Source organism: Macrotis lagotis, chromosome 7 (genome assembly GCF_037893015.1).
Source record: "Macrotis lagotis isolate mMagLag1 chromosome 7, bilby.v1.9.chrom.fasta, whole genome shotgun sequence".
NCBI lineage: Eukaryota > Metazoa > Chordata > Mammalia > Peramelemorphia > Peramelidae > Macrotis > Macrotis lagotis.
Window position 1 is genome coordinate 37,993,930 of NC_133664.1, and position 11,953 is coordinate 38,005,882.

The window sequence follows — 11,953 nt, forward strand, 5'->3', positions numbered from 1 at the left end:
GTCCTTTCCATCTAGGGAATGATATTAGCCACCATTGATAAGCTTGGGAACCTTCCAGAGGAAGATAATTGGATGGTAAAAGGCCCTAAATCTATGCATAGGAGAATCAGTTGGAGGAACTGGGGATGTTAACACATAATTACCTTCTTTTAAAAAATATTTTTATTTATTTTCCCAGTTGCATGCAATGGTAGTTTTCAGTGATCTTATTTTTGCAAGGTCTTAAGTTTTACATTTCTAACACATTCTAACACAAAAAGCAATCTAATATAAACTATTAGAAACATGCTAAACAAAGACCCATATTAATCATCTTGTGAGAGAAGAATTAAATCCAAATTGGAAAAAAATTATAGAGAAAAAAATGATACTTAAAAGACTAGTTTTAAAAATTGAAAATAGTGAGCTTTGGTCTACATTTAAACTCCACACTTCTTTCTCTGGACATGGATGCTATTTTCTATCACAAGTCTTTTAGGATTGTCTTTGATTATTGTGTTGTTGAAATAATCAGGTCCATCATGGCTGATCATCACCGGATGTTGTTGCTAGTGTGCACAATGGTCTTCTGGTTCTGTTGAACCTCATTTTTATGGAGAGGAATAAGAATCCAGAGGGATATGCCAGAGGGTCACCAAAAAGAAGTAAATTGTAGAACCCAGATCCTCTGACTCCAAATCTGATGAGCTTTCCAACCACACCATCCTGTTAAGAATGTGCCAGTATGTTCTTATTACCATTGTGCTTTTTTTTCAGCTTGATGCCTCGTCCCTCTTCTCAGCTTCTTATTGGTTCAACCAAGTCATTTGCATTGACCCCATTAAGGTCAATTATCTCCTCAATGATCCCTTCACATCCTTGGTTTTCTGTGTCTATGCTTCTTTCTGAGTTTTCCTCTATCTCTGGCTTTCTCTTTCTCCCAAGTAAAACCAAACAGATGTGTGAGTGGGATGGCTGGCGAGTGGCCAACCCTATATAACAAAGTGTGTGAGGAGCTTCCTAGCGTCCTGCTCCCCTGCCTGCCCAGCCCCCCAACACCAGACTGGGGAGCTAAGGACTGACAAAGGACCCTTCTTTGCCATGTTTTATGACTGTCCCATCTCTGAGATAGGACAACAGTTAACAGTCTTAAACCAATTTACTTTATCCTGTTAAAAAGCAATTCCCTAAATGGAAATGAGAGAGATGTAGGTGAGTTAGCACATGGGGAGGATGACTTGTGTGTGTCATAGGGTAGACTCTGTTGACCTCCTCTCTGTTGTCTTCCTCGATGCCGACTTGATGGCAGAGAATTTCACTAGGGTTTGGCATGCCTTACTCGATGCATTCATTTTCTGAATGACATTGGGGTGCCCTTGTAGGACATTGGTTTAATTTCTTAACAGCCTAAATTGGATCAGAAGGGATTTTGTCTGTGTGTGTGTGTGTGTGTGTGTCCCTCAGGAAATAGTTGGGTAGTTTTGTGAATCAATCAGTTTACAGAATGCTGACTTGTCATTCATCAGTGCCAGAGGGTTAGCACTAAGAAGTAGGTAAGCCAAGAATGAATCTCAACATCTTGACCCTTAGTCCAATCTTTAATTAGGCAAAGGATCCAGTTGGGGCTTTGCATTTTAGAAGAGGTATGGTGAAATTGGGAGAAATGCCTGGGTAAGGCAAGACACCCAGATTCCTACTTTATAACATATGAGTGAAGAATAATGGTAATGGGAACTTGTAGGAATAATTAATAAAAACAATAACATTCCTGTAGTGCTTTGAGATTTGCAAATTCCTTCCCATATATTTTATGCCTTTTGATTTCCACAGGACATCTGTGAAGTAGGTGCTATTATTGTCTGCTTTTACAGGGAGGAAATGGATACAGAGAGAGTTGAGAGGTTGGGTGACTTGCCCAGGGTCACAGAAGCCAGGATCTGAACTCAGGTTCGGTCGATTCCAATTAATTAGAAGTCATGTAAAACTCTTGAGGAGACGGTGCCAGGAAAATGTCTTATTTGCGTAAACATGGAAGAAAGGAGGTGTTTTGCTCATGAGGACTTGATATGGAATTTAGGTGAAAACTCTAGAACAAGCTAAAGGAACAACTTGTAAATATTTGGAAAGGTGGGCTGGGCTGCAATTTAGCAGGATTAGGGGGAGTACTGTGAAATGAGGTTTCAAGGGTAGGTGGAAACCAGTTTGTCCTGTTCTTTCAAAGATCAGGCTGAAGACACTGGACTTATAACTGGAGGTAATGGGGTGTCACTAGCAAGTATCAACCATTTCCTGCTCTGAACCTTGGTTTCCCCTCCTGCAGAAGGAAGAAGTTGCATAGATTCCTTTTGGCTCTCATGTTCTCCGCTATTTCTGTGTCTGCAAGACTTTGAGATCTTGAAGTGTGGTGTTCTCCAGCAGAATGAATAGATGGTTGGCACTGAGGCAGAAAGAAATCAAAGGGGCGGCTACGGTGGTGTAGTGGATAAAGCACCAGCCCTGGAGTCAGGAGTACCTGGGTTCAAATCCAGCCTCAGACACTTAATAATGACCTAGCTGTGTGGCCTTGGGCAAGCCACTTAACCCCATTGCCTTGCAAAAACCTAAAAAAAAAAAAAGATGAAGTTGAACACTGGCTCAAGTTAGCATAAAGAAAATCCTAAAAGACTGAGGTTCAGGGAAATGTTACCCCGGGAGGAGCACTCACTGAATACCAAGGGCTATAGAGGTTTAGGTTGTCTTTTCCAGGCTGATCTGTGTACCTGAGAGTCTTGTCTGATTTATCAGCCTTAAAGCCAGGAAGACTTGAGTTCAAATCCTGCCTTTTTTACCACAGGAGCTATATGACCCTGGGTAAGTCATTTCTTATTCTGTTAAGCAGAATATGCTTCAGGCATTGAAGGTACTAACCTGCATCAGTGGAGGGTGTTTCTTCATGTGAGAATTCCCTGAAATCCTAGTCCCTTTCCTTTATGATATAGGCCTTTCCCCTGAATGTCTTTATTACATCTGTCTCTGTGCGTATGTGTGTAGTGTCCAGACTTTAGCTCTTCTGGGCCACATCACCCAATAAAAACTTGTCAAGGGCTGTGTATAAAATTATATATTTATGATTACAATGTAACCCATATTACCAATGAATATAATAATAAAATGTAATAATGCTGCATAAATGGACTTTGAGGGTTGCTTGTGGCCCCAGGCTGCGAGTTGGACACAGCTCCTTGAGGGTAAAGACTAAGTCCATCTTTTCTTGTCTCTCCAAAGCTAGGGCAGTGACCAGTACAGATTGGGCATTTAATAAATGCTTGTTGGTGGATTGATTTGGGGCCAGAAAGTGTCACCTGAGGGGCAGCTAGGTGGTGCAGTGGATAGAGCACCAGCCCTGGAGTCAGGAGGACCTGAGTTCAAATGTGGCCTCAGACACTTCATAATTACCTCGCTGTGTGACCTGGGGCAAGTCACTTAACCCCATTGCCTTAAATAAATAAAATTAAAAAAAAAAAGAAAGTGTCACCTGAGGGAATACAGAAAGGCCTAAATGGTTAGATGAATAAGATTTCAAGGCAGGTTCCCTCATAGGGTAGAGAGCAGGGTCTTGTGGTGGTTTGTGGGATAACCAAGGAAGATAATGAGCATATAAGAATAAGAAGAGGTACTAATTTGGGGGCTTTGTGGAAGAAAGGGAAATCCAGTATGAAAGCCCCAGGGAACAGAGATTTCACAAATCAGAATAGATTCCTGGATGACAAAAACTCAGATCCTGCAGAAGTTGTTTAATGCAGTTTCATCTCTAAATCTAAGATCTTGTGATTCTTTGCAAAAGGAAATAGTTCCAAAGTCCTGCTCAAGGGAAATCTCGACTTTAGCCAGGAGACAGTTCCTTATTATCAGAAAATTTCCTTGTGTTGTTTTTATAGGAGGGTAAATATTTCTTTGTCTTTCTCTAGGAGAACAAACACCTAGCAGCAAGTTGCCACCCTTAAGCTTTGTTTTAAAAAATATAGGCCCACCAGTACACTTTAATAGCGTGGAAAGGCTATTTGAAATGAGAAAACATTGGGATTTTGAATTAGAAATACTTGATTCCTTGGACTTTGGTTTTCTCCTTTGAAATGGAAAAATTCTTGCCATACCACACAGGGTCATGGTCACAGTTGAGTGAGAGAATGCTACACTTCATTTTTTTCCCCTTAAAATCAGAGTTAGACTTAGAAATCTATTGTCTCTCCTCATTTTGGAGGTGAGAAAACAGGCTCAGGGAGGTTAGGTGTATTATTCACCTAAGATCATATATATATATATATATATATATATATATATATATATATATATATATATATATGTATGTATGTATACACACACACACACACACACACATATATGTATGTATAATGAAAACCAGTGCTCTCTCTAGGAAATACTATTGTGGTCATCTGGTCTAACCTTCTAATTTTACAAAAGGCACAGAGAGAGGAGTTCCTGTATCCAGTGCCAGCTCCATTCTTCCTGACTCCAAACCCAAACTGGGTTTTTTTGGTTTTTGTTTTTTTTTTGTCATGAAGAGAAAAGAAACATTGAATAGAAGGGCGGCCACATATTCTTGTCAGGTGTGCTATCAGTTAATGCATTTTCTCTGCCCTCGTGCCCACCAGAGAGGGGCTCCTGAATGAACTGTCAGGACATATTGTGAATTAACCTTGAGAGAGGGATCATTATGGTTCTGCTGAATCAGCCCTCTGTTTGTAATTCTGTTGCTGTTCAAACCTAAGAAGACTCCCACAGGCAAGAGAGAAGCAAAGGAAGGAGGAGGAGGAGGAGGCGGCATGGGGGTGGGCACCTTTCCGGATGCTGTAGGAGTCAAAGGAAGAACCAGTTGTGTTCTGTGGGTGAGGGAGGACCTGTGATGGACAGCTGGTTACAGCCCCTGGTCCCCAGGGCCCAGATTTTGCCTTGTGAAGAAGCTGGGCTTCAATAGCAAGGAGAAGTCCAAGTGATATCAAGTCAGTGCACATTTATTAAGCAATTACTGTGTGCCAGTCCCTGTGATAAGACCTGGGAAGACAAAGAAAGGCCAAAATGGTCTCTGCCTTCAAAGGGCTCCAGGTCTAATGGGAGTCACAACATGCATACAAGATCTACAAGATAAAATGGTGAGGGGCTTTGTGCTGAGCTACATGAGATAAGGGACCAAGAGCAATGGAGAGAGGATACAAAGCGCAGCGAGGGGCAGTGGAAACATTGCTGCCTTGGGTGTGGAACCCCACTAATTTTTCAGGATTTATTTCATGTGATTCCCCTTTGCAATCTCTAGATTCCAACTTCCTTTGCTGTTCCCTGTAGCCAGCCAAAGAGGAAGATGCATCTTTTGGCACAGGCCATGTTCCCCCTGCCTCAGAGCCTGTAGGCCCCCTCCAACCTCAGCTTCTGTAGGAAGCCTACATAATTGGGTTCAGTACCAACTTGGCTTCTCCTACCTCTTCTGTTCCATGGGGATATAGCCCATATACCCCTCTCAAATCTCACCTGGCCTTTGTCTGATCTGCTGCTGTGTTTTAGAATGAAAGTTCAATGAGGCTGGGATCGGGGGATGGATCCATGGCCTCAAGTAGTGGCAGACCTGGGGTTTGAATCCTGGTCCTAAACTCATAAAATCATAGATCAAGAGATGGAGAGGACCGCAAGGTCACCTGGGCTTTGAGGAGGCTGTGATGGGGCTTCTTGAGGGCTGGGGTGGGGTTGATTTTTATTTGCTTACCTGTATCCTCACACTTAATAAATTGTAGAATTGCATTGACCTTTAAAGAATGGAGAGAGAATCTTTGCAGGTGGAAAAGGTCAGTCTCTAGGCATAAGAAAAGGCAAAAATCAAAGACCAGAATGAGGGAAACATTGAGGATTCAAGGTGTCATCTCTCTCTCTCCCTGGTGTGTAGCCTGGTGACTGATACCTAGTAAGGTCTTATTAATGATTGAGGCACATAGGGGAAGGGTGAGAAAAGTCTAGAAAGGCAGGGTGGCCGCAGATCATAGAGGGTCCTGAATTTCAGGACTTCATGGAAGATTTCCAGCTGAAGGGAGATAGAGGGCCTTGTGTAAGGATGATGAATCCAGTAACAGCATAGAGAATGGATTGGGGGGGGGTGTAATGAGGTGGGGAGGGCTTCTCTTTTTTTTCTTTTCTCTTCATGGAGGATTTATTCTCTTCTCTTGAGCTCACAAGATACTTTCTCATTTGTGAAGATGTGGCAGGCAGTGGACTGCTTTGCTTTGGATAACAAGGTTTCTCCTCTTACCTGGAGAATTGTCCTGTTAGTTGGGGGGCCAGTATAGGGGATGGGGATGTTCATTCTAGAAGCAGAGGGGCCTAGAGCAAAATGGGGGAACCCCCCCATAGAACTTTAGCTTCTATGTCAAGAATTTAAACACAGCACACATACACACGCCTATTCTCTCCTTTTCTCTCACACATACAAGCTGTCACAAAACACACTCACACACATATATTCACACATATAAATACACACACACACTGTCACACATACTCACATACTCTCACACACATATACACACTCACCCCAAAACAAAATAACCCTTTCTTTCTGGAAAATCACAGATCCAACTGTTAAAATTTATATTACCTTCTGGAGATGGTTTGAAACAAACATTAATGTGATTAAAAATGTGTGTCCAAGTTTGGAAGGAACAGACACAAATGCCTTTCTTTCCAGGGTAGCATCTGTGGGCAAGTTTATCACTCTCCAGTTTGTCTCTTCTGGTACAGAAAGAAGTAGCTTTGAGATTTGTCCATTAATGTGGGAGTGAGGGGGAGGGCCATCCATCACGGTCTCAGTGACCCATCGTGTTTTTGGGAATCCACCAAAGGACGAGGTGACTCTACTTTGATGCAGGATTGGACATGAGAGCCCTTCCTTCTCAAGGTCACTTAGTGAGTGACCTTGACTAAGTAGAGGATATAGCTTGGATGGTGGCCCATTGAGCACGGTGGCTCAATGACTCCTGGGCTGAATTTTCTTGGATGCATTTATGTGGGCTGATCAGGGCAGGTTCTCTTAGTCCTGGATCGGATTCTCAGCTTTTCCTCATCCTTACTTAATTCTTTTACCCATGAAACCTTTACTGACCTTTCACACATCTCCAAAATCTGGAGAAGGAGAAGCAGAGGGAGAAAGCATGGATTTGTCCATTTTTCGCAGAGTTTCTTATAGCACTATTTCTAGGACTTCCTCCAAGTCATATGAGAATGGGTGTGTGGTATAGGATGTTTCTCCATCTCTTCCCTGAGTCATAGGTGCCTACCCACCCCACCCCACCCCACCCCCAACTAAAGTGCTACCCTGTCATAGTCCCTGAGGCTGAGCCACAAGGACATTGTAGACGCCTGACAAACTCCTTTAACTAACTTAGAGAAGGCAGAATGGGCTTTAGAGTAGTGAGTCTCAACAATTTTGGTCTGGGGACCGTTTTGCACACTAAAAAATTATTGAGGCTCTTCCCTTAGATAAGACCTGAATTCAAACTCTATCTTTGATATTATCTGTGTGACCTTGGGTGAGTCAAAATTTCACTGAGCCTCAGTTGCCTCATCTGTAAAATGATGGTTTCTGAAGCACATTCTAGATTTTGGACCTACTGTAACTCAACCAGTCAATCTTGACAAAGTAGTGAACCCTCACTTCTGTCAACACCTTGTTCCTCCTCTTTCACTATGGTGTTCTTGGCTAGGATTGTCTAATGGATTGAGAGCTGCCTCTGCTGTTGAGAAGTAATGTATTTCAGTTGTGGGAGATTGACCCTAGAAGGAGCCCTAAGTCTGAAGTTATGGGCTTGGTGTTCTGCATATGAACTCATTAGCCATGAGCTCCTGTAGCAGCTCTCAGTTTCCTGCATAGAGACTTTGGATGAGATACTTTTGGAAAGTGAGACACTACATTTCCCCATCTGTCAAGTGAGAGATTGAAATAAGACCTCCAAGTCATCCTCTGCCCCTTAATTCTACTTTCCCGTGATCCTACAAAGTCGAATACCGTCATCGTAGAGGGGAGGACTCAGAGGCCTAGAGAGGCCCAGTAGCATCATGCACAAGAAGTCCTAAGCTGACTGACCTTTAGACACAAGGAAATTCTCTTGGCCTTGGCAGCTGATGTTCCTTGCCTCTTCTTGCTGAGTTAGGAGTCTCTGTATCGCCCGTGGATGTGCCGGTCTGTTAGGTCTACGGTCACTGACTGGCCAGATCAGGAGTTTCCTAACTGAGGGCAGTCCTTGGCCAGCATTACAAAGGGTGAGGATGGAATTAGTCACATTTTGGCTTAAGAAATAAAAGATTTTCCAGTGGCCCCATGAAAATGGAGAATAGGTGCAATGATGTGCCCAGGGGTCGGTGCTCTGTCTCTGGTCAGTGAGAGGCCCTGAGTTTAAGTATTGCCTCTGATGTTCATCATCTGTGTGACCTTGGGCAAAGTGCTCATCTCCTCTGTTCCTTATTAACTTAGGTACTTCTCAGGTCCCTTCTGGCTTCACAATTGTGATCTATGAACATGCTGAATATTCTGACCCTCTTTTAGACTGTAAGCTCTGTGAGGGCAGGAACCTCCCCCAATAACCCTGGTCTGTTGACTGCCTCTTGGGCTGACTTGCTCTTTAGGGTCCTGCATGCTTATCCAGCCATTCATCCAGGAGTTCTAAATTTTTAATGAACTGGAGTGTGCTTTGGTGACAAGCCCACTTCCACCCAGATCATGAACGTGGGGTCCCTGCTGTGTCTGTTTTGCCTGAGTCTTGTGGTGTGTGTCTCTTCCAGGCCCAACTTGAAGCTCAGAAGGCAACTCAGGACTTCCAGAGGGCGACCGAAGTTCTCCGAGCTGCCAAAGAGACCATCTCCCTGGCGGAGCAAAGGCTCCTGGAGGACGACAAACGGCAGTTTGACTCTGCCTGGCAAGAAATGCTCAACCACGCCACTCAGCGGGTAAGAGCTGCTGGGCCTTGCTTGTCTCTGCCTTTCTCTGCCTCTCCTTTATCCCCCTTTTCTTCCTGATCCATCCTGAGCTTCTGGTGGGGGCTCAGTGGGAGTGGCTGGCTTGATCCCCCTCGATGATGCCCAAGAAGCAACATCTCTGGTGGTGTGGGGGCTTTGTATCAAGCATCTGCTGCCTCTGTAGGAACTAAAGTCATTCCTGAAGGGCTTGGTGCTAGACCTTTCTCCTTCCTTTCCTACTATGGCTTGAGGTCCGTCTGATCCATTGCCAAACCCTTGGTGATGGAAGGGAGGTTGGGGATGGCAGGTCTCATTTGTACCTGAGAAAGGGTCACCCTGGCCTGTTACAGAAAGGGTTTGTTGGAGGTAGAACTGGTAAAGCCCGTGTGACTTCCTAGAATGCGCTTGAGACCAGCCAGGAGTGAGCTCTCAGGCCTGGCTTTCTCAGGGTTGAGTATCTAGGACACTGGTCCTGTTGGGGGTGGTGGTGGTGGAAGAGTTTAGGTAGAATATGAACATCTATATCAGACTGGCTAATATACCAGAAAAGAAAAATGATCAAAGTTAGAGAGGATGTGGCAAAACGAGCACTAATACACTGTTGGTGGAGTTGTGAACTGATCCAAGCATTGGGGAGAGCAGTTTGGAACTAGGCCCAAAGGGATATAAAACTACAAACCCTTTGGTCCAACAATAATGTTGCTAGGTCTGTATCCCAAAGAAACTATAAAAAGGGGGAAAGACCATATGTACAAAAAGATTCATAGCAGCTCTTTCTGAAGAGGCAAAGAATTGAAAATTGAGGGGATGACCATCCATGGGGAATGGCTGAACAGGCTGTGGTACATGAATGTGATGGACTATTATTGTTCTGTAAGAATTTGTGAGTTGGCAGATTTCAGAAGACCCTGGAAAGACTTAGATGAACTGATGCTAAGTGAAGTGAGCCAGAACCAGGAGAAAATTGTAGACAGCAACAGAGTCCTAGTGATGATCAGCTCCAGCAGACTTAGCTCTTCTCAGCAGTACAGGGATCCAGGATAATTCTAAGGGACTTGTGATGGAAAATGCCATCCGCTGCCCTGGTCCTGGTTGGTTTTATAGGAACAATACAAACGTAGGAGTAAGAACAAGCTGCCCAGAGATGACTCTCAAGAGTTGTCTGGGCATTTCGGGGGCTGGTCGGGGGCATCCCAGTGCCCTGGGGCCAGTGAAAAGAAGGCTGCTGTAAATATGTGTAAGAAATAGTAGAAGGCTGAGAGCTAGACCTATGTGGATTGATGCTTGCTGCCCTCCATGTCTCCTGTCCATTCGGATCAATTTTAGGACGCCTTAGTGCACTGGTAGAGTGCTGGACCTCAGATTAGGAAGACCCAAGTCCTCATCCTGTCTTAGATACTTTGCAGCTGGGCGAGCTCCTCCTCTTGGTGATCTGTAACATGGGGTTCCCATGAGCCTCCCCCTTCACAGCACCAGAGGGGGTGGTCTGTACAGAGGCCAGGCGGGCACTAGCAGAGGCGATGGGTCAGTGTGACCCTTCCCAGCTTGAGGGCTCCAGCTTCTGAGGCTCCCCTACTCCAGGAATGGGATCCTGGGTAGTGGACACCCATGGCTGCGAGGGCCTGTGTGTCCAGTGACCCCAGCACTAACCCCCTGTTCTCCCTTCTGGCTGACTCAAATACCAAAGGAAGGCTTCCAGAGCATTTGGGAATCACAGGACAAGCCAAGCCAGGGGCCCTGACAGCTGTGAAAAGGGGCTTGAGGAATATTTGGTGCATTTGCTTCCAAATGAGCCAGAACCGCTCCCCCCCTGTACCCCCCTCCCCCCGTCACATACCATCTGCCTCTTGGAGCAGAGTCCAGTGATCAAAACCAGTCCATCAGTCATTCCAAAATCTGTGATTCTGCTCTTTAGAAACAAGACAAAACACAAAAACAACCAGGGATATCTCTGCTGATCATCTCAGGGAGCCTTGTGCCCTGGTGAGAGGATGGGCGGGCGGCGGCCCATGGCCGGCCGGCCCAGTCTCCTGGTGTTTTGCCGACATCCCTTTGATTCATTTTTGCTCAGGTTTCCCCAGGCTGGCAGGACCCGTGCATCTATAAATCCACATTTTAATTTGTCCCCGTCTCTCTGGCCCAGGTGAATTCAGTGTCAACGTAAACAGACGTTCTAGAGAACAACCCAATTCATAGAGTCTCCAAGCCAGAGACTTTCTTTGCCATGAGGAGAGGAGGGGATGTGAGCCTAGTGTAGTGGAGGGAACCCACAATGTGGTTTCAGTTCTGGACGGTATCAGCAGTGGGACCAGAGGCAAGTCATTTAGGCCTCGGTTGTCTCCTCTGTAAAATGTAGATCATCAAGTTCAACCTGGACTTTCGGAGTCATTTGTCCTAATCCCTGGAAGGCGTCTTGAACAGCGGCAAGAATAGTTGGAGGTTGGGATCTGAAGCCCTGCACTGAAATTCTGATTTTGCTACTTAATTGAATTTGGGCAAGTCCCTTCACATATCTCTCATTCCCTCATTTGTAAAAGGAATAGGGTTCCACTTGATATTCCCTCTTAAGAGGCAGCTAAGTAAAGGTCGATAGAGTGCTAGACTAGTTCAAAGATCTGAGTTCAAATCCAGCCTCAGACACTTCACTGTGTGACCCTCGGTAAGTCACTTAACCCTCCGTCTACCTCAGCTCCCTTGTAATAACACAATGGGATAATTTGTAAAGAGTTAGATAAATGCTTGCTATTATGATTATGTTTTGAAGCAGATGAGAGCTAATCTTGTACTACCCACCTCTCAGGGTGGTTGTGAAATGGCTTAGTGGATACAGTGGCTGGTCTGAGCTCAGGAACACTTGGGGTACATTTTCCCATCTATCCATGGAAGATAATAAGCCTTGTGGGCAAATGATTGATTTGTAGGATACTTGAGTCGATGGAGAATCTACTCAACAGGAATTTATTAAATTTATTAAACATAGCAT

At 44.7% G+C, this 11,953-nt stretch overlaps 1 protein-coding gene across 4 annotated transcripts in view; it reads left to right on the forward strand.

Annotated features, from left to right (window-relative positions):
- Positions 1 to 11,953, forward strand: part of SH3BP5 (SH3 domain binding protein 5) — an 81,807-nt gene that overhangs the window by 50,024 nt on the left and 19,830 nt on the right. For all 4 annotated transcript variants that reach the window (XM_074195779.1, XM_074195780.1, XM_074195782.1 and 1 more), the window contains exon 4: positions 8,797 to 8,961. In XM_074195779.1, coding sequence (XP_074051880.1) covers positions 8,797 to 8,961 — 165 coding nt within the window. The remainder of the gene's footprint in view (positions 1 to 8,796; positions 8,962 to 11,953) is intronic.